The sequence below is a fragment of the Euprymna scolopes genome, chromosome 8 (genome assembly GCF_053919585.1).
Source record: "Euprymna scolopes isolate OS-2025 chromosome 8, ASM5391958v1, whole genome shotgun sequence".
Taxonomy (NCBI): domain Eukaryota; kingdom Metazoa; phylum Mollusca; class Cephalopoda; order Sepiida; family Sepiolidae; genus Euprymna; species Euprymna scolopes.
Window position 1 is genome coordinate 124896600 of NC_136489.1, and position 27555 is coordinate 124924154.

The following is a 27555-nucleotide window of genomic DNA, read 5'->3' on the forward strand; positions in this document are numbered from 1 at the left end:
GAATGCTTATGAGACATCGTCACTGAGCGTCTAAGTTCTCTCTGTAGGCAGGTTTGTTCGGACAACCTGGCATAAGGATATAAGACATCTATTCTTATAAAGGGCCCTCGGATATAAATTCAAATTGTAATGAAAGCAAGTGTTGGCTCCAGAACAAAGCCTCTTGGTTTCTTAAAACTAAACAAAGTACATTTTTAAAAAGTCTTGAAGACCAAGCTGTAACGAAATACAAATAGCAGGCATATTCTTAAGAGCCCTCGGATATAAATTTAAATCATAACAGAATCAGGTGTTAACTCCAGGAAGAGTTAGCTCCCTTGATCTCTTAAAACTAACTGAAGTGAAAAAAAAAATGGCAAAGGAGAAAAACTTTAGGAATAACTTCACTGCCTAAGGTCTCTCTGGTTTGTCAGAACAAGCTGGCGTGAAGATAATTTTCCCTACAAATAAACCCTGACTAAATATTCAAAATAACATGGCATTCAAAGGGCAAATGAAATTCTCTCTATATGGCTGCCTTACACTGCCCTACTATATGGCTGCTCTACAAAGAATGAGGCATCCTCTTCCAAGTGATGTTGCTTTTAGTATTTAACCATACTAAACTGGATACTCTACCAAACTAGATGAATTCTTATTGAATCTAGTAAGATTAAAAGAGATACTATAACGTAGTAAACTGGGGAATATTTTACGTTACACCGGCGAAGAGAAATACTGTATATTTCGGTGTATAAGACGACCCTTAAAGTTAAAAAAATTTCATAAGATACCGGATGTTGCAATCTCTAGTCTAGGCCAAACAAACATGGTTTTGTGATTTAGCAGTTGTTTTATACAACCGATATATGATAAATTTATTAAAATTTGCTTCAATTTTGTACCGCGTCTCATTTGGCGGTCGCTTTGTACACCAAAATATAAGGTAATAAAATTTCAGCAAATCATTTCTTAAAAAGAAAAAAAAAAAATTTGTCATCAGTGATAGAGCATTCGACTACAGATTGAATGACCCTATGTTCAAGCATTTTTATTTAATTTTTTTTTTTTATTAACGAGTTGAATTTACGATAAAAGAAGAAGTATAATTTAAACTATCCCATCGACGAAATGTTGCATCCCTCTACTGTTTTTACAAGTACTTTAATGGTGAATGTTCTGATGAACTACAAGCACTTGTACCCCTTCGACGTGAATACTCTGGACAAGCAGCTAAATCCCACCCCTTCACTGTAGAGATCCCTAGGTGTAATAAAGTCTTCTACTCCAATAGTTTCTTCGTCAGAACTGCTAGACTTTGGAACTCACTTCTAGGATTCTACTTCCCCAACTGTACTGACATGCAGAAGTTCAAGTGTAATGTGAACAGACATCTTGCTGCTCAACTCCCTTCATAATACCCCTGCCACGTATGTCTCCGATAGTAGCCCCCTATTTCAAAGTGGCACATTGCTTTGTTTGGGGTGAAAATTGAAATTTATGAAAAAAAAAAAAAAAATTGTCACAAATCATTTCTTTGTTTGCATATTTTAAACCTAAACACTAGTCAGAAGTAACGTTTGCAGGGCTCAAATATCAGCTGATATAATATTGTAAAGAAACACAGATGGAATTTGATGACCAACATATCATTTTTATTTTTTGCGAATTAGTCCACCAGGCAAATTATTGCTTACAATATTAGTCCTCACGCGAAAGAGCAGGACATAAAATGTTTTAAATAATAATAGAATAACAAAGACTTTCACTGGTGAGGACTACTATTGACCGTAACCAGTGATACAGTCCTTTTCAAATTTTCATCTCTATTTTTCTCGTTATGTACGGAATATTTGTTAATGAAATCTACATGAAACATGTTCCTTATTAAATTATAAAGATTTTCTATTCTGAAAGAAGTTTTAAAAAATTTAATCTAAAAAAGTTATTTTAAAGTTTTTGTTAAAAAAAAAAAAAAATCAGCTTTTCTCATTATCAGACCTGTATTACCAAGAGGGAGTTGCAAAAAATGAGTTGTGGCGTGAGGAGAAATACAAACTGAAACAGAATATTCAGACCTGTGATAATACAGAGGAGGTTGCAAAAAAATGAGTTGTGATATGAGGAGAAATACAAACTGAAATAATTAATATTAAATAAGATTTATTTATCTTCAAAGTGCACTTTTATAAATTTTACAATGTAAGGTATAAAAATTTAATTTAAATTGAATCAAAATTACCTTGGATTTATTTTATGTAATGTACATTCTGTTGCACTTTTTAAAAAACATCATGAAAATTTTATATCTATATCATTGCTAGATGAAAGATGTTTTTTTAAATTGCAACAAAATGTACATTACATAAAATAAATCCAAGGTAATTTTTTGATTCAATTTAAATTAAATTTTTATACCTAACTTTATAAAATTTATGGAAGTGCACTTTGAAGATAAATAAATTTCAAATTGAATCTTGTACCTTTATTTTTAAAGCCTATATTAAAAAACATTTTGTTTAACAAATTTTCATGCCCTGGGTGAAATGCTTCTCTAACTTGTATAAATAATTAATAGAAAATTGATTCTATAATATTACATAGATACACAGTCTGCATAAATTAAAATATGTTTAAGCATATTGTATGATAGGGGAAAGGACGGGTGTCCAGCCAGTGTGTGTGTGTGTATTTTACATATATATTTCCTGATGTTCACTTTTTGACAGTCAAATAAAAAAAATTTTTTTAAAATCTATTGAAAACAGATTTTTGCATATAAATTTGTCAGAATAAAAGGGAGATAATTTGCATTCAAGTTAATCCCCTTCATATTGAAATTAAATTTCCATTTTGATATTAAGTTTACAAAAGAAAAACAAAACAAACACAGCATTTATGTTTAAAAATAATACTTTATTCATGTGACTGCAGTTTCGTGACTTATCCCATTAATTCAGATTCTGTAGTTTACAAGTAATTTCCATACAGCAGTGAGGCAGCTTACTCCCCCCCCTCCACTCTTATATATAGGTAAATGACAGTATATATATATAACATAAAAAAAAAATAGCTCATATATATATATAAGATCTTTATATGTAGGAGCTTAATGTAGAGATAGTTTCTTTTCCTTCCCTCTCCAGTTAGATTGTTGTCACAAAAACGCTAAGAAATTCAGTAGTTTGAACAAGAAATTCAGCAATTATTTACAGAAAGATTTTAATTGATAAAAATATTTTGTCAAATCTTTAGGAAAGTTTTTTTTTTTTTCTCACCTGTGGATGGAGACGAAGTCGGTCATTAAGCATTTGAAGATAGTGGGGTTTAAAAAGAAAAAAAAAATATGTCGATATTGTTGTAAATAAAATAACTTGGGAGAAATAATGCCTGATAAGGTTATACACGAAAATTTTAATTCTCACATAAAATAGCTTTTCATTTTGTAAATTCAGTTATTGAATTGAAACATAACACGGAAGATAACTTTTACTAATTGTAATCTGAAATCATATTTTAAAATGTTTACAAAACTAAAATATGAAGATTTTTTTTTTTTTGATCAAGTTTTAAAAAAATTAAAAACATAAAAGTATTGAAATTACTCAACATTTCTGCATAAAGTTTGAAGAGTTCAAAAAATATAATTCATGAATGGTTTAAAAAAAAAAAAAAAAAAAAAATTCAAACCGACTTTTCCAGCTTATCAACTGGTAATTATTGCAAGTTAGGAAAATTGGAGTGCGGTAATTTAATTCTAAATTGTTTTCATTTTTTTTTTTTATCTTCAACTTTTTTTTCACTCAGTTCTTACAAGATGAAACCTTTTTTGTTCTTGTCCAAAATTCTCACATGATTGTTTCTTAATATAAAAAGAATAAAATATAAAAGAAAAACCTGTATGGTGTACATTCCAGTAATGAAAAAAAAAAAATCATGGAAATTGATCAAGTAGTTTTATTTTATACATAAAAAATCATTTTTAAATGATTAATGTGAATCTCACAAGTTTGACTTCTTGGGTTATCTCTCTTTTTAAAAAAAAAAAACCAAAAAAAAACCAGAAAAACGCCATTCTTCTAGAATGGAAAATTTGATTTTTCATAAAAATAAAATTACTTGATCAACTTAGGTGATTTTTGGAATATGGTATTTTCGTTTTGCTACAGATGTGTACATCATACAGATTTATTTTTATAAGAATTCTAGACAAGAACCTTTTTTTTTTTTTTAATAAATAAGTTGTATTTTGTTGAAGGAACTAAACTTGAAAATATTGCAGGTTTTTTTGTTTTGCAACTGCTTGGGTGAAAGTTTGGAATAAGAATCCACACAAAATAGATATTTATAAAAAATGTTTTTTCTTTTACTTCACAGTTGATGTCCATACTTTGCTGCTCCTTCAAAGCAGCAGTGTAAAGAAATAAATAGAACTTAGCATTTTTAAAAAATTAGGTAAGACACCATGAAAGTGGACCCTGCACACATGCATGCGTTGCATAACGACACTAACGATGCCACCTTGCAGCAGAACTATGCAAGCGCAAGCAGTTTCGTCTGTTTTATTTACTAATTCATTTTTTTTTTTTTCATTGCTTAAATAATTTTTTTTTAACTTGAATAAATTTAGTTCACTTTCTTATTTTTTCATGCGTGTTGATTTTTTTAAAAATCCAAATTTGGTGCTTCTGCACTTTACAACCCACGCTATTTTTTTTTCATTAATATTTTCAAGTTAAATTCAAGTTTTACGATATCTTTCTTATTGAATTGTTAGGTGAAAGTACAGAATAGCTACAAAACTCTCCCTTCCCCATGTTAAATAATAGGTTTCTAAGTAATAACGTTCAAAAATAGACCCACGCACGAAAAAAAAAAAAAAAAAATGAACTAAATTTATTTAAGTTAAAAAAAAATTATTAGTTTGGACACTTTGGAAATAAATTAAAATAACATTAAAAACGCACGTAAAAAAAGTTGTGCATCAATTTTTCCTCGAAGAAAATGAACTTATTTTATTAAAAATAAATGTGCACACGAAAAAAAAAAAAAAAAATGAACTAAATTTATTTAAGTTCAAGAAAAATTATTTAAGTAAAAAACAAAATAAATAAATAGTAAATAAAATAGACGAAACTGCTTGCAAATGCTTGGTTCTACTGCAAGGGAACATCGTTAAAGTGTCGTTACGCAAAACATGCATGTGTGCAGGGTCCACTTTCATGGTGTCTTGCCAAAAATTGATACAAAAGAAAATAAAATCTGGATTATTTAATTTTTGTTAGTATATCAAACAGTCTCACAGAAAAAAAAAAAAAAAAGTGATAAAAATTGAAAAAAAAAACTAACAATTTTTATAAGAGTGGAGAGGGGGTGGGGCTGAATTAGGTTTTATTTTAAGAGAAACTTATGAGGTGTGAATTTTGGCTTCAGCAGATTATATTGAAGTTCATTTATATACAAAGAAAGAAGAGGTGGTGTATAAATCTATTTAACTGGGTTTTTTTTTCACATAAGATGGTACTTATGCAAAATACAGAGTACGCTATCTTTTTTTTTTTTTTTTTTTTTTTTAAAGATCTTTGTTTTTATTACATTTTTAGGTGAAAGTACAGAAGTTAGAAACGTCCTCCCCATATTAAGAATAGGTTTCTAAATATTTCAGCTTGTCTGTATTCTGCATAATTACCTAGAAGACAAAAAAACAAAAAAAAAAAGTCATAACCTATACTGTATATATACACTATCATAAGGCCATTCACACAACAAAATTAAAAGAAAAAAATTAAGTGGAGTTCAATCTTCTATGAGATCCATTTTTTTTTTGTTTCCATGTATTCCTTATTGCGTTTGTTTCCATTGGAGATGTACAATGAATTTAATGCCCATTTAATAATAAAAAAATCACAAACGTGTATAGATTAAAAAAAAAAATGCATACTTAACAGATAAAAGTGAAATATAAAAATTCAAATCAAGAACAAAAATACTTTACTAAACTGAAGAGTTCATATGCAACTTTCATAAAGATGAGAACACCCATCAAACTGCTCTCGAGATTGTAGATAGGAAAACAGCGTTTAAATATAGAAGTTAACTGCGAATCGAGAAAAATAAATAGTGCCAAAAATCATAGGCTGCCCCTTTGGCAAGGTGCCTTTAAAGACTGAAACAGTTCATCATCTGACATCCAAACAAGTCGATAATAATTTTAGTCAATTCAAAATTTTTTCACCAATAAAATGCATATTCATTAAAAGAATTCCAGAACTATTGTAATCACTATGGTTGACAAATTATTTAAAGGAAATTTATTTTGTAAGGACTTGTAATTGAAGGCCATGGCAATGCAGTTTTATAGAAAAAAAATACTATTCGAAGATTTCAATAATTTTGAATTATAAATTATTTATTTACCAATATAATGTATTATGGTGTTAGGTTTCTTCAGAAATAAATTTTTTTTTTTTTTTTTTACATATGTACATCCACTCAGTGAAGGTGTGTTTATTTTGGTTTACCTAAAAATTTGTGACCTATTTGCATTAAAAATTTACGATAAAATCATAGGTTTGTAAATATCAGTTTTGAGGTAAGCAAAATGATCACTTTGCTCAGAACAGATATTCATGACTTAAAATGTTTATAACCAAGACGAATTTATTAGTGCAAATAGATCACCAGTGACGAGGCAAGGTAATTTTTTTTTTTTTTTTTTTAAATTTCACGAGTGTATTTACTTAAAAATATGGTGTCACTAATGAATATGAAAATTTTAAAAATACTAGTAAACCTCATTTGATAAAAATAAAAATGTATAGAAAATTTTATTTTTGCCATTGTACCCCCCCCCCAAAAAAAAAATCTAGTAAAATTTGATCACTCAGATAAAAGGTGCTTATATATTGGACTGCTTTTCAGAAGATATAAATATGCCTCGTTTTTATAACATAAAATCAAGATCTATTAAATTTAAAATATCCTGATTTTATAGGTTTTAATTTTAGATACTTTTGTATTGGTCAAGCATAAATGGACTAAAATTTAATCATTATATACTGATTTTCAACATAAAATATATTTTGCAAAATGGAAACCAACTTAAAAAGTTGGCTTATTTAACTGCTTTTTTGTTTGTTGTAAGGAAGTTTTACAATTTTTGTTCGTTTTGGCACGTTTTAAAAAGTAAATTATACTTTCATGAGCAGAATTTACTAACATATTTTGTAATTTACCCTTTTTAAGTTCAATAATTCCGTTATAAACTAAAAAAAAAAATCGTTGGTATCCAAAGAATGCAAGCTCATTTAGAATTACTTAATGGGGGGAAAAAAAATAAATACAGACAAATCTTTGTACGTTCTCATCACGGAACGATGTTATATTTCAAAAACCATGTAAATTGATTTTTTTTATTTAAAAAAAAAAAAAAAAAAAAAATTATTTTAAATACAAACAAAATCCCGACAATCGACTTGAATTGCCGACCTTGAGTTTTAAAACAAAATGGTGACTCTTGGACTTTGGCTAGCTTCCTCATAAAATTTGATTTTAGCTGAAAAAAAATAAATAAAAAATGAAAATTGATCAATTAACGTAATTTTTGGAATATGCCATCTTTGTTCTGTGACAAGTGCGTACATCAAATATTTTCTGTATTTTGTTTTTTCATTGAATTCTAAATAGGTATAAATGAATGAATTAAAATATAAAATCGTTGTAAAAATAAAACTTTCAAAGAACAAAATCTTAAAAAAAAAAATTAACAGTAGTCAAATTATCTCCCTTGCATAGAACAAAAGCAAGCAAAAAAGGAAGAAATGTGCGCTAGATTGATGCAAACAGGAAGTAGGTAAAGCCAACAGGCTGATTAAACGTTTGGGAACCGGAAATGAAATTCAAAAAGTCGTTTAATATTCTGTTGATTTTTAAGCAAAATATTTTTATGAGAAAAAAGATGTCAGATAAAGCACACGGTCAATGGAAAATTATATCTAGAGAGCTTAACATTGATAAAAGTTCAAGATTTTTGCTTTCAGAACTTTGGAAGCACATACATTTAGTCTCACCCCTTTCTCTAATGGTAAGTTTAAGTTTTAAATTAAAACAATCCAATATTTCATAAGGACACATTCTGCCTATAAATGTGTTACATGTTTGGAGTAAAATCTTTGAATTACTAATAATGTTTAGGAATAAATGGAAAATATATGCATAAATATTGGACTGCTTTTCAAAGACGTTATGAATAAGCATTTTTTCATTTAGCACATTAGATGTAAGAATGTTAAAATTACATTCATCAAATTTAAAATATTTAATTAAAAAACTAATATCAAGAGCACATGCCAAATTTTCAGATTCTAAATGAAAATTTAAAAATATTTCCTGTTTAATTTGCCGTACATATTTAAAATAAACTTAAATTCATTTAATAGACAAAAAATGTTTAGGGGCTACTGTATTAGAGTGGTACTAATTTGAAGGAAATTTGGTATGCTGAAACTGACTCAATTGAAAAATGGTCTAAAATCCACTGCCTCATTTTTCTTTATGCACGGTAATTATTATTTATATTTTTAAGACAAGGTTTACATTCTTGTTGATTTCAAATAAGTAAATTGTATTCTTTAAAAAAAAAATTAATTCTGATTAATGTATATGAAGAAAAAAAGGCAAACATTGAATTTTAAATATTTTTTGATTGCTTAGGTTTGTTAGTTAATTCTTCAAATTGGTATCGCTAATACATTAGCAAGAAGAGTTACAAGTTTTGCAACTATGATATGATTTTCTACCAAAATATAAATATGCAAAGATAAAAAAAAAAAGGGGTTCAGAATTCATTCAAATTTTCATTAAAAAAAAAAAAAGGTCAGTATTTTGTCATCTCCAGGCTGGAAACAAATACCCCTAAAACCCCATCTCCATTCTCTCCTCAACTGCGCCACACTTCCATAATTAAACACTCAAATGATTGAAATTTATATATTTTAAAATAAACAATTAAAGAAAAAAAAAAAAAAATCACAAATGAGAACCAATTATCCACGCTTTTCAATCAGATTTTTTTTGTTTCCATTTTTTTTTTTTTGTTGTTTCCTTAGATTCTTCAACAATTTGATATGTTTAAACTTTGCCAAACACATTCAAACTTTCTGTTGCAGGTGCGAACAGGAAAAGTTTTTTTAACTTGCAAAAAAATGTTTCCCTTCCCTTCCTATTAACCCTTTATGACCTGGTTGAACTAATTCATTTAGTCATAAATATATGAATATAATGGCATAAAGTGGGAATCGATTCAAACACGCCTTGTTCAATATATGTTTAAATGCCAGATACCCCCAGATTGCAACTGTCCATTGCTTATTGTAACTTTTTCTGTGGCTGGTCAGCAGGCGTTGGTCAGTCTTCTCACCACCGGTTGAGACAGGGACACCAGTGAAATTGGACTGTTCACCCATTGGTGAGCCGAACACCCAAAATCCACCACCCAGAGCTACAGATTACAACACAGTCTGCCTTTCAGCCATTCATCCTGCCAGAGCTCTTCCATGCACACAAAGGTTGTTATGTGTGCGAGTGACCAGCCACAGAAGGGGGGCACCCAGTCAGCAGTGACTAACGGCCGGGGATCTCAGGCAGGAGCCCCCCTCCCCAGCATGTGTCCAGGGAGCCAACCACCATCAGGAATGCCAGGTCACCCAAGTTCTTCAAGAAGGGATCAAGAGCATGGAGTGAGGTACCGTTTGCAGAGTAGAGCAGGCCTCAGTACATTAGCATGATCAAGATATGTTTCACAGGGTAGAAGGCGTATCTGGGATTGAAGGATAGCATTGAACAAGGGGAAGTCCTATGTCTTTCTTCCCCCTGTACTCCCATGACAAGACAGTCATCATCCACAATGGTAACATCCATAACGTGGTCTGGATTAAAGAAGCTTCTCATCGGGACCTTTCTGTCAGATGGACTTTGCCAGAAGGTCGGTCACTCTATTGTGGCATGCACACCTTGCATCATCGCATCTCGATGTGGCCAAGACTCTCTGCTTAACCACACCATCCATGCACATTTGGAATGCAAACTAGCTGCAGAACTCACTCTAGTCCCCACTTGCACGCCAGGATCTTGTGCAGGCAGCACAGTAGAATGGAAGAAACAGATAGGGCGCAGTTGGGAAGGGTCCGCGACTTCGTCAGACTTAGGAACCCTGTTGCGACACAGGGCTGGGGGAGGTGTTTCTGCCAATATCACCATGTTTAAGAACGTGGTGATGATCTTTAACATTGGCAGGGCGTCGGTGAGGGAGAGGCTGTCCTGATCAGGGGGTTGATTTTCCCATGGCCTTTAGGGCTGCCTCAACTTCGACAATAAAGGCCGCAAGCACCCCCCCCCCCCATGCCTCTTCCTTATACAGACCGACCAGCCACTTATCTGCCTCGCTTGGTGCAGACAACTTGTCAAACTAAAATTCTCAGAGTTTGTTCGGCATATTTTGCCTCCCTCCATCTCCCAGAGAGAACTGAGGCTGCACAATCCCTTTTGTTGGGCGCGTAGAGCCTTTAAGTGTCCACGTATACCACCCTCCTATGCACCTTTCTGGCATTTCGGGGTCTGGTCAAGTGTTTTCCAGTGTGATCCCTAGTCCTGTGACCTGTGGTTTTGCTGTTTTTCCCAGTACGTGGTGTAAGGAACCCGAGGAAGAACACGTTCAATTGCTTGACCACTAACCCTTCATCGGAACCCCGGCAAACAAGATTCAGAATCCGCTGCCATTCAACCAGAGAACAATTCATGCCTGGATGGACCTCACCAATAAGTAGCTCTACCTGGCGAATCATATCGTGCTGGGCCCTTCACTCTCCTGCGGCTTGAAACTGGATTTGCCCTTAATTTTACCAGGCGCCACTTAACAGCCTCGGCCGTACAGCCAAGTCTATTAGCAATAGTGGCATATAGATCCACCCACATCTCTGAGGAGGGCGAATTCATAGTCACCATCCACGCTCCAATGATTCGTCTTCATGCAGGACCGCTCAACCCATTCCTGGTTCAGCTCAGCAAGGTGTTTCATCGCACAATTGAAACATCCTGCTCTTAAATTCCTGCCCACTTACGCTCTTAAACTCCCGCCAACAGGAACATCTTACAGAGCTGCTAGAGTTCTCGCCGACATGGTCTTCCGATTGGCTGTCACTGACTTATTCCTGTCATTGGGAACGTGTGGCCATCCACCCTCTGATTATCCAAGTGCACCTGGTTACCAACCATTACCAACTCACCATGAGGAGGTGGTGCAACCAAAAGGGTGCTGTCCTTAAGAGAGTCAGTATGCCGCCATCTGTCTCAGAGAGTGGAGGATTTCGTTTGTTGTCATAAGCACTATGGATAATAATCAAGGTAAGTTTATGACATACAAAAATTCTCAGTGGTAGTTTAATTATTAAACTTTATAATTTTTTTCAGTTTAAAAACAATCATAGTATCATTACCCATTAAAACTTACTAAAATTAACAATAGATCTTTTTTTTTTTTAATCATCTACATCATGATTCAGGTCATAAAAGGTTAATATTTTTTATTAAAAAATTTTTTTTTTTTTTTTTTTTGAGAAAATATTTAACAAAAAAAGGATGAAACAAATGATTTAAACTTAACTTTAAGCATCAGAATTCCCAACTAAAGACCATACATTAAAGATTGAAATCATTTAGAGATTAAATAAATGTTGACATTTAAACTACATTTTTCATATAAAATACCAGTTGAGAATATTTTAGGGGATAATTTGTGTTCCTGAAAAATCTCAAATTTTATATTAATAATAAAAAAAATACAAAAGGAATCAAAACTGATAATGAATTCGTAGAACTGTTTTGCATAAAATTAAAAAAAAAACGAAAAAAAAAAACGGTCATTCACAGATGAATGACAAAATTCAGTCAAAACAAGATATCAAACTGCACATAAAGAACTATTGGGGGGGGGGGCTTGTTAAGATGGAGTCGACAAATCCATTTATTTTTAAAATGTGGTTTTAAGCAAAAACAGTACTTAATTGTCATAAATAGTAATAGATCCAAAAATTATTAAAATTCATAAAGTAGAACTGCTATTTTATTTTTAGTAAAAAAAAAAAAAAAAAGAAAAAAAAAAAAAAAGGTATATCAGCTATAAAGTGTTGAAAAGAGAAATAAGTATGCCCCCTGTATTCGCAATCTTCAAGGTGTACAAAGTGTTGAAAAGAGAAATAAGTATGCCCCCTGTATTCGCAATCTTCAAGGTGTACACACCTACTAGGGAAAAATGCAATTTCCCTCCAATTGTCCATAAAAATTACTTAACTATAATTTTCTACTCAATGAAATTTTGTATTTTTGGATGTATTACTATTTTCGACATTTTTTTTTTTTTTTTTTTTTGCTTAAAACCCACATTAAAAATAATCTATCAGCTATCTTAACAAGCACCTATTATTTTCTAATAAAATATTAACTATTGTTATGCATTATAAAATTTAAGATAATAAATCTTGAAATATATTTACATTCATGGTTTGAGGATATTTTAAAATTTGATATAAAAGGATATAAATATTGGAAAATTATATCTATATAAGCCCTACTTTCTAGTGTTTGCATTGAGCTTTTTTTTTATTTGGTTGGAATTAATTCATTTATATATTATTACATTGAAGTTTACCTTTGGTTATATCGAGTAAACATTTCTTTTTGTTGTATTGATCGTTTCTCTCTCTCTCTCTCATATATATATAATGTGTGTGTGTGTGTGTGATTCTGTCCATCAGAGACTCGCTACTTGGCTCATATTGTAGCCAATGAAGTCCTACATCTTATATGCCTTGGTTGAAATTTTGATATCTGAATTTGATGCTATATATATATATTTTCCTATCAAAAAGTGCTCAATGACATTCAGCATTATAGTATATATTTTTTTTATTTAGTCATACAAACATTTGGCTACGTATGCTCAATTTCTGGGACTTACAAGTTTCCGTCTGATGATGTTGCACGTTTAAGCGATCAATCAGTTCTTATGAAACTCGAGTATACTTTTGATACAGTCATTTTCATATAACAGGTTTCATAAAGACTTATCCATGGCAATAGAATATGATACAAGATTGACTGTCATATTACACCACCGGTCACAAGAGTTCATAGTGGTTGTTGGTGGCCAATTATATAGAATGGCCAGATAGCAGCCAGATACTGGTCAGACATCTTTGGGTTTGTTGTTAAATTCCTAGCAGGGGCATGTTGTGACAAATAACAGAGCATTTCTGCACACAGCCTACAAAATGATCTTCATAAAACTGGCCCGTGATTGTGCCAAGTGGAGACAACAATTGTGAACCATGCCATAGCTATGAACGAACACAAAAAGAAACAACTTACGACTGAAAAATGTATAATTAATCCTCACTATTTTCACGAAGATGATTAAGTTTTCAATAAAATTTGTTTGAGTGTCCACGTCACTCGACTAATTGGCATCAATATCAGTCTAACTTAGATCCGTTTTTATTTTATTTCAAAATCACGCTTGCCAATATCTTTGATTCTGTCCATCAGAGATTCGCTACTTGGCTCATATTGTAGCCAATGAAGTCCTCCATCTTATATGCCTTGGTTGAAATTTTAATATATGAATTTGATGCTCTTTGATTTGATAATTTATATATTTTTACAAATTCTGTTTGCAAACAAAATGGCTTCATATTATGTATAATTTAATGCATATCTATATATAAAATTATGTGTGTATACATGTTCTGCTCTGGGAATTCACTGTTACAACCAATTTGAGCGATCATTATGAATTTTGGAAAATGGCTGCTAGACATGAGAGCAAATAATGCAATTAAGTTTACTTTTCTGAAAAGTGAATGAGAGGGGATGGGGGAAACCCTTAATATTTCATTTTTGTGAAATTTTAATACAGATAAGACATCCATTAACAAATATTGTTAAAATTTCAGGTTCTTTAGAGTATTTTAAAGAGTTTAGGGAGCATAATATGGGAAACCTCCCATTTGAAAATTCAAATATTTCAAATTTGTATTAATTTTATCAATAGTCAGATGGCAATTAAATAAAATTCTATGAATTTCAATTTTTTTAAGACCCTTAAATTTTAGATATTTTCTAAGCTCAAAATCATGTAATAGGTTTAGTTCAAAATTGGAATAAGGATTCTAGATATAAAGTCTAATAGCAGTAAATGCTGATTTTAATCTTCGTTAAGGGACAAGGGTGGTGCAAAACAGTTCTGTTCTGGGAATTCAATTTCAACCGCATTTGGACAGGTATTCATTTTTTTTTTTTTGTCTAAATTGGTTCTGTCTATACTATTAAACCCTAACCTTCTCCTCCCACTTTTATTTAAAAGGGAAATAATCTTTAGCAGTGTAACAAAAAACAAAAAAAAAAAAAAAAAAAAAAAGGGGGGTGGGCTAAAAATTGATTGCAAGTTAAAAAAAAGGCAGAAAGTCTCAAGAATGATTTGGTGTTGATTGAGTAATGCATTCACTCACAGACATCATACACTTAAACTGAGAAAGAAACATTAAGAGCCCCCCCCCCCTCCGTTCACTGGCCAATTTTCTTAACATGATATATTCTGCAAACTACAAAAAACAGGAGTTCGTCACAAAAAAAAAAAAAAAATGTTAGCAAAATGCAAAAATTTTTTTTTTAGTCACATTCTTGATTAGATTTTTTTTTGTTGTAATATAAGAATTTTTTCTTTTTTTTTACCACAGCCAAAAAATGTTTTTATTTGATGTTTTTCCTCATTTTTTTTTTTTTAATAAGAAAGCCAATCTGAATTTACATTCAAGAAACTGGTTAGCAGAAGCCATTTCTTTGTGAGAATTTTGAATTAAGAAAATTCCCATTTTTACAAAACATTTTCTTAAAAAAAAAAAAAAAAAAAAAAAAAAAATCCATTTTCAAATGATTACAGCAGATTCTCTGAAAGCCGGCGCCAAAGGGGAAGCCACTGCCATGAATGTCCTTTCATGTAACTTATCGCAATGCTTCTAGTCTCAAATGATAAACAGACCAAATCCATAGAAACATCACAATCGGATGCCAAATGTAACAAGATTGGTTTTTGTTTATTCCAGAAGGGCAGGAGGCAAAAGGACAAAAGTGTCCAAAAAATAATTCTTTTGGTTGTCATTGGCTTCAAGTTTTATTTATTTATTTATTTTTTTTAAACAGGCCTTCATGTCTCAAAGAGGAAAAAAAACTGCAGATGGAAGGGAGTGTCTTTAATTTTTGTTTTGTTTTTTTTTTTGTTTTAAATAAAAATAATTTTCATTTGATCAGCTTCAACCCCCCCCCCCCCCGTAAAAAGTGCAAGATTTGTTTTTTCTTGACAAAATGTTTTTTTTTACCCAACCCACCTCAATCCAGGACAAAACTGATCTCATTAACAATATCGGAAGACTATACGTACCGAGAATCATTTTGCGCACACACACATAGGCACCCTCCTAATCATTAAATTAAAGAGAAAAAAAGTCTCCCCCCCCATTCGCTAAGATTTTGTTAAATTTCGATTTTTAGTAAGAACAGGAGTAAAATTTGAAGAGTTCCCATAGAAAAAACTCATACAGAGTTGTCTGTCCCTGGAATCACCCCAGCCACCATTTGGTTTCGGGTCACGTAACCGTAAACCGGAAAACCCAGCTAAAGAAAGAACATTGGGGAAGAAATTCTGTTTATTGTCTCGTAAAAGTTTCTCGACTGATTTTTTCTTGGCTTCTGGGCTGCAATTCTTTCCCTTGTGATGAACACCGCTGTGAAAAAGAAAAAAAAAAAAAATAATGAAATAACCAATAAAATAGTTTTTAAAAAAAATAAAATAAGAGGGGGGGGGGGGTCTTGTGTAGATTGGTGATCTTTTAAACCAACGCATTTCAAGTGAAAACATTACTTATGTGTCATATCAAAGTTTGTATAAATTTTCCAAAAGTTAAAAAAAATGATCCAGTAGAAAAATAATTACAAGTAAAAATATAATTTATCAAATTATATAGTTTTGTTTTAGTGTGGAATAGATCTTTGTGACTAAATTCTGTATGACAAACTAATTTGTCTCCCTTGACTTTAAATTAAAGGTTAGCCATTGTACCTATTTACAATGCCTCCCCACGGGACAGAGTTAGACACCAAGATCGTTTTTTAATGTGGAGAAAAGGTACAAAAATAAATTGTCTCAGTCGTGAAGGATTTCTCCTCCACTGAAAGAGAACGAGAAATGGAAGTGCCGCATCTGAAGAACAGATACTACACTTTGATCTTGGCCAAAAGCCATGTAGCAGAATGTAATTGTGGGTCATATTTTGTGAAAAAAAAAAAAAAAAAAAATAAAAAAATACATCTTGCACATCTACTGGATCCGTTTGAAAAAGTTGGTAGTATTTACTAAAAGTCACAATCGAAATTTGCATTAAAAAAAAATAAATAAATAAACTTGTAATTACTGAAGTAAATTTCATCATCAAAAATTAGGAAAAAAAAAAAAAAAACGATTGAGTAATTGCAGGTAAAAATCAATTCAATTTTAGGTGCTTCTATATTATGACAACAGAAAAAGAAAAATTGAATTTCAAGTAAAGAGAATTGTACCTACATAATTGTCATGTTACAAAAAGTAACGAAAAATGATAAGGTAGGAAAATAATTATTCATGAAAAACAGTTCTGATAAGGGTAAAAAGTGTTTGATAATATTACATGCTGGGTCGGACATATTAGGTCACGTGACGTAAGCAAAAGGGGAAGTAACTGTTGAAAGAATTTATTCAGAAAACATTTATGAATTTTGAAAAAAAAAACTGAGTTTTTTTTTTTCTTATATAACAACAAAAAAAAAATAACTGAATTTGTGAAAAATTCAAAACTTAATTACCTCATTCAATATGCTGCCATCTGTCTCAAAGAGGAGAGGATTTCGTTTGTTGTCATAAACACACTTTTCAAGCATTATGGATAATAATCAAGTTAAGTCTATGAAATGCAAAAATTCTCAGTGGTAGTTTAAATATTGCACTTCCTAATTTTTCCAGTTTGAAGACAATCATTAACTCTTCAATTTAAATTCGTAGATTTTGAAACCAAATGGCCTGATTTTACAAATGTTTTTTCATGAAAAACTATGTTTCTACCTGATTATTTGCATAATTTTTGGATATGTTACTATTTACAACATGACAAATAGGTACCATTTCTTTTATTTGAAATTCAATATTTTTTCGTTATAATATAGAAGCACCCAATTTTATCATAAATTGCAGTTTTATCGTATTACGTCATTCATTTTAACTTGAATAAATGAAAGTGATTTATCTCCCCTGCTTTACAGAAACTTCCAGTTCTTCTGTTATCAATGATGGATTGAGGAAATATAAGATCGTTTATTTTTAAAGACAAATAGTGAGGCAGGTTATCTCTATATTTTATAAGAATCTTTCACTTAGTGATACAAGCACCAAAATTGGCACAGATGACGTTCAGAACATACATTTAAAGAAAAGAACGTTAGCCATCAGAAAATTCAAGATGGCTGCTAGTTTTCAAGATGGCTGCAGAAACAAACCTGACCAATTTCAATTTTGGTGCTTGTATCGCCAAGTGAAAGATCGTTTCAGCAATCTGCCCTACTAAAAGTTCTAAGCGATCTTCTATTTTATCATTTTATCAATTTTTTGTGAGCATGACATATATCAAAGTGTTTTATATGAAATGCACATTTCAATTATGACTAATAACAGAGCTACAAAAAAATATTTTTAGGAGACTTTCTCAAATTTAATGTAAAATGACCATCCACTTCTAGATTACCAGGCAATTTTTTTTTTCTTTTAAAGAACCAATGCTTAAAAATGGTATCTGATCCGGAAGTGGGTGAATATTTTATACTAAATTTAAATGTGAAAGTGATCCCCAATGCTAAAATCTAAAATATTTTAAATTTTTACCATTAACTTTTTCGGGATGGTTACATGTAGTTGTTTAAAAACAGTAGAATCAGTTTTTTTTTTTTTTTAACTTTGGGTGAGATTTTACCTGGGACATAGAGCAACAACCTATCTATGTATATAATTATAAAACTCAAATGATCTGGTGACGGGTGTTGTAACCCAACATCCGGTTTACGACTTCCAGTTGCACATGCATACATAAACAAATAATCAACGCGACAATAAAACAGTTTTACTGTGTACGTTTTCAACATCCCAATTGTTTTTTTCTGCGTTTAAATTATCCAAATAAACAATTGTTAATACTTTCTGCATTTTTTTTAAATCGTTCATTTCCATATTATGTTTAAGTTATTTTAACACAATTTTCTTACAAATAAATCTACTTTAACCGTTGAAAATCATAAGAGCATTTTACAACAGCGATTTACCCACTGCCTTCATTTTTTTTTTAAAATTTATTCTCCATTTTTTAATACACCTTTCTTAAACATTCATACATTTTCTTTTACACTATCAACATAAATAAATAACCCCGAAAATGTTTTTTTTTTAAATTTGTGTTACAAATAAATAATCAACGCGACAATAAAACATTGTTTTACTGTGTACGTTTTCAGTGTCCCAATTGTTTTTTTCACATTTAAATTAAGATAAAGTTAAATTCAAATTTTGATATAAGTATTATAGGTAAATGTGCACTCAGATACCATAAGTATGGCAAACCACTTATAATTCAATGGCTGTAAGTTTTTTTTTTTTTAAAATAATCAATTATAATAAATAGAACGACTCATAGAAATCTATCTATATTCTTTTTTCATTTTAATATACTTTCACAGAAATGTTTCTGTTATGTAAAAAAAAACTATTTTCTTTACATCACAAGTGTCATGCTCATACATTAATTCCGTAGCTAATATAACATACTGACCCAACGGGTCACAGGTAGTCTAGTCTTGCTTTAAAAATAAACTACATTTTTTTAAAAAGATATTTTATGAATTCTTACATTTAGTGCTTCCTTAATCCCTATTTTTTTTTTTTTTTTTTTTGGTTACTATTATTACTGAATTCATCTAATTTCATTTGTAAACAAAATTCTATTGGAATGCTTGTAAATATATCGCTACATGCAGGACTCCATAGAAATTCTACATTTGCTGCGTTTACATAATTTACCGTTGATACATAAATGTATTCCATAAAAAAAGATTTAATGATATCAAGGAAAAATGTCTGTGAAAATTGCCATTAAATATCCTTTAAATGAAACGAAGGTCTTATTGATTGCAATCGTAACAATTTATATACTCTAAAACATTTTTTTTATAAAAAAAAAAAACAAATAATTTTCTTTTAATAAAATGAAAGGTTTAACAGTTTTGATTTATTTATTGTTACAATTGAAACGGTTTCAAAAATACTCTTTCTCCATATTGTTAAAAAACATAATTGTTTGTTGAGTATTCTTAGTTAAATCTTCAGTAATCTCATCTTTTAAATACAGAGTGGAAGGTGATAATGTACACATGAACATTAAATGCCTGAACATATATGAATTAGCAAAATAAGAATTTGAAGATTTGAAATATGGGTTTCCTATTTGCCCACTGATTTTTAGATTAAATTTAGATTTGGGTTTGTATTACTGTACACAAAGATTCGAAAAAAGTTGTCAAAAAAAATAAATAAATATTATCAAATGCAAGATAAGTTACTTTTCTATCTAGCTGGATAATTTTTTAGCGTTTTTATTTAGTGTAACATCTTTATTCAGCTAAAAAAAATAAAAAAATAAAAAAAATATTTAACTGATGTATCGGAAAATTTTAAATGGCGCCGGACTGTTGGGCACGGTAAGTTTGAGAAAATGAGTTAATAAAAAATTTTATACAAAATACTGTTAGAAACTCGCTCAATATATGTTACTGTGACATAGAAACCCACCGAATCTATGTCAGCCTAACAGTATTTTGTATAGATTTTTTTTTTTTTTTTTTTTTAACTAGTTTTCCCACAGAGTCCGGCGCCGTTTTAAATTTTCCAATACATCGGTAAACACTTTTTCGAGCTGAATAAACCTGTTACATTAAATAAAAACAAAAGAAATTATCCAGTTAGATAGAAAAGTAACTTATCTTGCCTTTGATAACATTTATTTGTTATGTTTTTTTTTTTTTTTGACAATTTTTTCGAATCTGTGCATAGTAATACAACCCCCAAAATTTTTATTTCTTCACTTTTGAAATGGCAGACAAAAACAAAAGTATAGATATTGTCATTGATTTCAATTTTTATTTGTTTTTTATACCAGAATATAGAAATGAAATTCTATATTTTTCTAGCGTCAAAAGTAGGGAAAAATGTCCTACTCTTCTCTTAAACCCAAAACGTGCAGACAAGCAGTTTGGCATGTTTGATAAATATGCAATTTGCCGGTAAACAGTAAAACATTTGTATATACTTTTTTTTTTTTTTTAGTATCTTTAATGAACGTAAATTATACAGATTGATGGAATTTCTATGAATTCCATTTGTTAGCTACAGCATAACTGCAACTACGACATAACTGCAACTACGACATAACTGCAACTACGACATAACTGCAACTACGACATAACTGCAACTACGACATAACTGCAACTACGACATAACTGCAACTACGACATAACTGCAACTACGACATAACTGCAACTACGACATAACTGCAACTACATAATTGAAGCGTGTTTAGATTTTAAGAGTAAACGTGGATTTTAGACAGAGTGCTTAACTTACCAAGCTCCCATGTGGAATACCCGGGTGGCCTTCATTTTCATCACTTTCACTGTGCCAGGGATGCATTTCATGCTGAGGTGCTGTAATGTCCAATCCCAGTTGTAATCGTCAAAATTGCAAAAATCCTGGGAGGAAAAATAAAATTATATTAAGTATCGGTATGTAACTTTTTTAGCAGTGTATACCCAGTATTGCCGCTGTTGAAACATCTGGTCGGGAAGAGGGGTTAGTCACATTATTTAAGATACTGGTCACAAAAAATGACCACATGTTATATTTAAGGAAGCATAAAACACATCCATCTTCATCTATGAAAAATTAAATGCAAAGTAACTTTCATAGCTTTAATGGGAAATAACTCTCACAGCTTAAATAAGCTACTTCCGGTTTTAGATGCAATTGTTGTCAGCTATTAAAAATATGAAAATTAATTGAATATAAATTAAATTAAAAATATGAAAATTAATTGAATATAAATTAAATTAAAAATATGAAAATTAATTGAATATAAATTAAATTAAAAATATGAAAATTAATTGAATATAAATTAAATTAAAAATATGAAAATTAATTGAATATAAATTAAATTAAAAATATGAAAATTAATTTGTAAAACAGTAAAAAAAAAAAAATGTACATATGAAATTGAACAGACAAATACGACTATTAGAATGTCTTGACTTATTTGCATAATCTAGAGAGCTTCACCACATGCTTGAAAACAAAATTCTACCACACGTTGCCCAGTCTCATCTGTCAGTTATTAGCATGCTAGTATCAACCGACCAACCCATTCCTTTTCTAGCAGTTTCTTTGATCTTTCTTCAATGAAAGACGTATCTGCTTCTGTGACATAACCAGAGTTTAGCAGCCAGGAATCATGTCCAACCATATTCTTTTTCAAACACTGTCATTGATGGATCTGTTCACGTACACCTTCGTTTTTTATCTTTAAGTTACTTCAAGGATAGTTCTTAAATATTTCATTTCAAAGACTGAGCTTTTTTCTCATGCTCGACAATATAGTCTAGGTTTAACCTGCGTATACTGTAACAAAAAAAAACAAAACAAAAACATCAGTGCATTGCGCACATTTTACGTTAGAGTAATATATGATAACAATACTATATATATTGATATATCTTTCCTGCTTTATATCAGGTAATTTTTTTTTTTCTTTTTACTTGGGAGTCACCACTTATCAAGGTCCAAAGGCCACTCAAGGAGAAGAGTTAATGAATGTAAGGTGGTAGTGTAGATGGTGTGAATTGGGTAGAATTTAATTATTTATGGGGACGGCTCAACAAGAACTTGTTTAGATTAGATTTGAAGGCTACCATGTTGTATTCAACCGGGAAGCATGCCAGCAAAACAGTGTTTCAAAGGTGGGCAGTTCTGAAAAAGAAGCTTTGTTCATGGAATCTGCATTTACATTTAGGCAGAGATAGAGGGTAGGAAAAATCATACATAGTAGTTGTAGCTAATCAAGTGTTTTTTTTTTCTTTTTGTGAAAGTTTGGAAGGTGGGGGGAACATCGCCATGAAAATAGCGATAGAGCAGAGACAGGCTTGCAATCTCTTTTACACTTGGTTCATCAAGTATATTAGTTAGGTAGGATTTCAGGTTCTTCTTCATAAGCCATGTGGCACCTATAATAACTAGTATGATTGATATCTCCCTAAAATTGCAGTTTCTTTTCATATCATACATGAGACCTTGATATTTGGTCTGTTTCTCCCTTTCAGCTCTATTCAGACCTCCATCATTAGGGAAACTCACTTCAACCAATGTTGTAACTCTCTCTGACTTATTCCATATAACTATGTCAGGTTTGGCAACAGCATTTTCAAGGTAGGTGGCTGTAGGGATTACATGGTCGTAATGTATGGCATACAAGTCATTTCCAACTGTTCTTTCAGGTTGATGTTCCCAGGATTTGCTGCTACACTGGACGTTTAATTTTTTTTTACAGATGGTCCAGTGTAGGTACTTACATACTCCATGTCTCGCTGTGTAGTAGCAATCCATCAAAAGAACCTTTCAACTTGATACCAGATGACTCACACTTTCCATGTGTGTGCACACGCTAAAATGTTAATTTAAACATTATTTTTCACGGTCAATGTAGTTACGTGGCTGTAATCGTAACTCCCTGCACTGATGATTTCAGAAAAGGAGGAAGCACTAGTGTATGTAGGTATTTAAAAAAAAATTCTAATAATTATTATGTCACCTTTAAGAACTCGGTTCTTATTGTTTTTATTGAAACCAATGGAGATCTCTTTAGCGTCCTCGTTGTTCCCTTAAGTGCAATTCTCTGGATCTCTATATTTCCATATAATTGTCAGGTTTGGCAACAGGATTTTCAAGGTAGGTGGCTGTAATGTATGGTATATAAGTCATTTCCAACTGTTCTTTCAGGTTGATGTTCTCAGGATTTGCTGCTACATTGGATGTTTAATTTTTTACAGATGGTCGAGTGGAGGTACTTACATACTCCCCATCTCACTGTGGTAGAACCTTGCAACTGGATACCAAATGGATCACAGGAAGCTTATTTTCGTGTTTTGTAACAGAACTATTACTAATCCCAAGTCTTCCTGCTCTATACCTTTAAGTCATCCAAATGCAGGAGTTTACATTCCTGATTTGTTAATGTCATATGAGGAGCCTAGAACCACTCAACCAAGAGACGCAAAGTAATTTACTTTTTCTTTTCGACTGTTTTGTTTTCTTGAGATATCACCACAGAATGGAAATATTTTTTGTTTGCTTGGGTTCGCTTTTATCCCCCTTTTTCTTGCAAGAGACTTTAAAAGCTCAGAAATAGAGAGCTTCAATCAAAGACAGCAAAGAATGTTATCAGTCCGTTACAGTCACTGACACTGAGTAGCAGTAGCTGCATAAGATATGCAAATGACCAAGCTGGCTGCACAAACTGACATCACAGAGATAAAAGGATGTGTGGCCAGTGTTTGGAGAAGAGGTGTTTAGCAGTGAAGCTCAAGAGTGACCAGAGCAGCACGTGTTAGAGACACGTGGCTGACGTCACAACAAAGTGGAAAAGTCACGCACAGCTAGAAAAGGAAAAATAAACTGTTTGAATATTTAGAATAGATGCGTTGTTGGAAATACCAAACAAAGGCTTTTGTTAAAAAAAAAAAAAAATGCTAGTAGAGTTTTTCCTTCTGTTTCCTTGTGACAGAGTCTACAATGTGTTGGGTTTGTTGAAACGTAACCCTATTAAACAAGGTGCATAACAAATATCTATAGAGAGCTAAGTATCAGTGCTGATTGCCCTCTTTAACATTTTCTTGTAAAAAAAAAAAAAAAAAAAAAAAAAAAAAAAATGCTGAAGAGGACACTAGACAACCATGTCCATTAATGTTCACTGCACATTCTGTGTCTGTATAAGTTTTCAACAATGTTCTACAATTTTGGTCACCAATTCAAATTGATCATGGCACTTTCTATAACTCTTCAACACATGCTGTTAAAAATCACCTTTAAGTTTATCAAGTTGAAGTGGAGTACAGCTTAGCTTTCTCAGACCTCTTGCATTATTTGTTACTAGTGGGGGAGGGGCGCTTTGCTTGGGTATAAAATAAGTTTAAATATGATTTTGATTTGTCCAGGGTTCATATATATTAGTTGTGATTTCAAAAGTAAAAAAAAGTATTTGGGTGCCATCAACTAGAATCGATACCGAAAGCAAAATTGTAGCATTCAAAGCTGGTGACGTTACCACTGTATCAACGTGACACATTGTACATTCATCTTAGTTAATTTTTAATCAGTTCATATGGAACTGATTAAAAATTAACTAAGATGAATGTACAAAATGTATAACGATTTTTTTTTTTCAATTTTGACTCCTTTTTTTTGACTGCTTAAAAACTATTTTAAATGGCCAATGCCCATAAATGAACAACCCTTAAAAAAATTCAATCATTTGAAGGCCCTAGCACTGTTCTACGACTTTTAGTTTCGGAAGAGATACAGTTTGAAAATATGGAGAGACAGACATAGCGAGTTTTATAAATTAGATTATAAAAATGGCATTAACAGTCAACGCTTGTTTTTTTATTATTATTATTATTTGACTAATTATATTATATATTCACAGATGCAGGTTTCATCATCTCTGACTCATCAGTGAGGCTAGACCTAGTGAGATTCAAAATCAGGACTCCAATGATTAACATCTGGTGCTGAGCCAAGAAAATTCTAGTGGTAGTGAGAAAATAATCGCCTTATGAATTACATATGATGTATCTTTTCAAATCCAACAAAAATTTTTTTTTTTTTTTTTTTTTTTACATAGGAGTCACCACTTATCAAGGCCCAGAGGCCACTCATGGTTAAGGGTTAAAGAGTGTACAGTAGTCAATGGGACAATATCGTAGTAATCATTAGTGGTGGAAATTTGGTAAATTGGATTACTTAAGGGGATGGCTCATCAAGAACTTGTTTACATTGGATTTGAAGACGACCATATTGTAGTCAGCTGGAAAGCAAGAAAACGGAAGACAGTTCCACAGGTGTGCAGTTCTAAGAAAGAAGCTTTGTTCATGCAATCTACGTTAGGCAGTGGGGAGGGGGGAGGAATTATTGATAAGGTTGTCAGCTAGATCAAATGGACGCTTACATGTAGTTTATAAATTTAAAAAACAAACAAGGAAAGCATGCGTGGTCCCCCATGAGTGCATAGTGAGCGAGGCATAAAAATATGACTAAGTTCAGCATTTGTCCCCTCCCCCCATTTAGCCCCCCAAAGTCTCCAGGGGATGCCAAATCCTGTTGAAAATGAAACAACTGAAGTTTTAGGCCTTAACATATGTAAATTTGAGTTCTGCACCATGCAAAAAAAAAAAAAAGAAATGACTAAGTCCGTCATTTGCCTACCTCATTTAGCCCCCAAAATCCGAAAGGCCTTAACATATTTAAATTTGAGTTCAGCACCATACAAAATTACTAAATAGACATACACAGAAAAGTTTTGGACAAATGTGGTAAAATAGTCCCAAAAATGGAGAAATAAAGTTTGAAAATATACAGACAGACAAACAGTCTTTATATATTATTGATTTAAAAAGTAAGTTTTTTTTTTTTTTTAACAGTAATGCAAGTCTGATAAATAGAACCCCCCCCTTTCATTTGCCTATTTAAATATACATACACAACTTATTAATCCCAAACAAAAGCGTAAGAGACAGGTAAGTGATGGTGATAAACCTAAGAGTCGGCATACAAGATGTTCACGTTGCATCTAAATTTCTGCGTGTTGATATTGTTAGGGAACCTGAGGAGCAATAAAGGGATCCCAAAGAAAAAAAAAAAAGAAAAAGTTTTCCTCAATTTCGTCAGAAAAAAAAAACAAAAAACAAAAAAAAAAAACATTTGATATATTTTTGTTAAAAATCTGATCAGTTAATGAATTTTTAAATTGAAACAAATCACTCACCACTCCACATTTTTTAATATCTTCCCACATATTTCTCGTGAATGCCATTCCCATATTATGCCTGGAGGAAACCCATCGAGCAATCTCCACCTGAAGGAAAAAAAAAAAAAAAAAAAAAAAAATATGAAGAATGTTCAAAACAGGACCGAAAATTTTATGCGTTCGACATTTAAGATCAAGGAATGAATAAAAAACGGAAGAGGAGGATGGAGGAGGAGGAGAAAAAGAGGAAGAGGAGAAAAGGGAGAGGAGAAGAGGAAAGAGAAGTCTGGTAGAAACCATATTACTTTTCATGCTCGCATTTTCCTATTGCAATATATATAAAGGTAAAGGACTAGCTGTTAAAACTGGAAAAGAAAAGGACAAGATATTCTAGTAAAAAATATAATGAATTTATAACTTTAAATATTGCAGCATTAAGAATTGATTATATAATGTTATAAATTGATTTTTTTTTAATTCTTGATGCTGCAATATTTTAAGTTATAAAATCATGTTTTTACTAGAATATCTTGTCCGTTTCTTTTCCATTTTTAACAACTAGTCCTTTACTTTTCCATATTTAAGTTTAATCATTACTTTTCATGCTCGCATTTTTCTTTTGTAATTCATGAATTTTCCAGACTTCCAATAAATTCACTTGTTCTTTGTTTAATTTCAGTCTTATTTTTTTGCCCCCATAAGCACATATGTAATAACAATGCATGCCACTCGTCTGCTTTCAATAAAATCCCCCCTCCAATTATCTCCCTTTCATCTTGTTTCACTTGTTATTTCTCTTTTCGCAAGAGTGGTGAATTAGTAGCAACAGTAGTCGTGAAGCAACGTGGTGTGGTTGCTATGGAAACCAGTCATAAAAAAAGCGTCGCTCACCTGACATATTTTTACGATTTTGAACACAAAAAAAAAAAAAAAAAAAAAAAAAAATCATAACTTGTTTTACTGAATGAAAATTGAATTTTTTTTCACAATAAAGCTGAGAAGATTATTTATAAACTGTAATAATTTTTTGAAATTTGGTCGAAAAATGAGTGAGCGGTGAAGATTTAAAGCAATTCTAAATGACTAAAACTGCCACTTAACCATATCATTCAGACACGGTAGTGTTTGAATGATATGATTCTTGAAATGACGTCTTCAACAATAAATCTGTCTTTTTATTTTTATTTTTTTCTGTAATGCACATCAATTGCCGACGGTGTGACAGACGAGACTTATAACCACTCTATTCGTTTCGAGTTTCTTGAATAGGAAAATAAAATGTTGACAAAGACATCTGTGAAATGGCAACATACATATTCACATCTTTGTC

At 31.4% G+C, this 27555-nt stretch overlaps 1 protein-coding gene and 1 long non-coding RNA gene across 2 annotated transcripts in view; one reads left to right on the plus strand and one right to left on the minus strand.

The window, feature by feature from the left end:
- Positions 1-2350: 2350 nt before the first annotated feature.
- On the plus strand, positions 2351-15228 carry LOC145283758 (uncharacterized). The gene is made up of 2 exons (XR_013868735.1): positions 2351-12206; positions 12264-15228. It is a non-coding gene; the product is annotated as an uncharacterized LOC145283758 (long non-coding RNA).
- LOC145283753 (alpha-1,6-mannosyl-glycoprotein 2-beta-N-acetylglucosaminyltransferase-like) overlaps positions 12112-27555 on the minus strand; it is a 222194-nt gene continuing 206750 nt past the window's right edge. Inside the window, exons 7-9 of the mRNA XM_080132816.1 lie at positions 26244-26333; positions 20780-20904; positions 12112-15812 (exon numbers count right to left, since the gene is read on the minus strand). Coding sequence (XP_079988942.1) covers positions 15551-15812; positions 20780-20904; positions 26244-26333 — 477 coding nt within the window. The 3' untranslated portion in view covers positions 12112-15550. The remainder of the gene's footprint in view (positions 15813-20779; positions 20905-26243; positions 26334-27555) is intronic.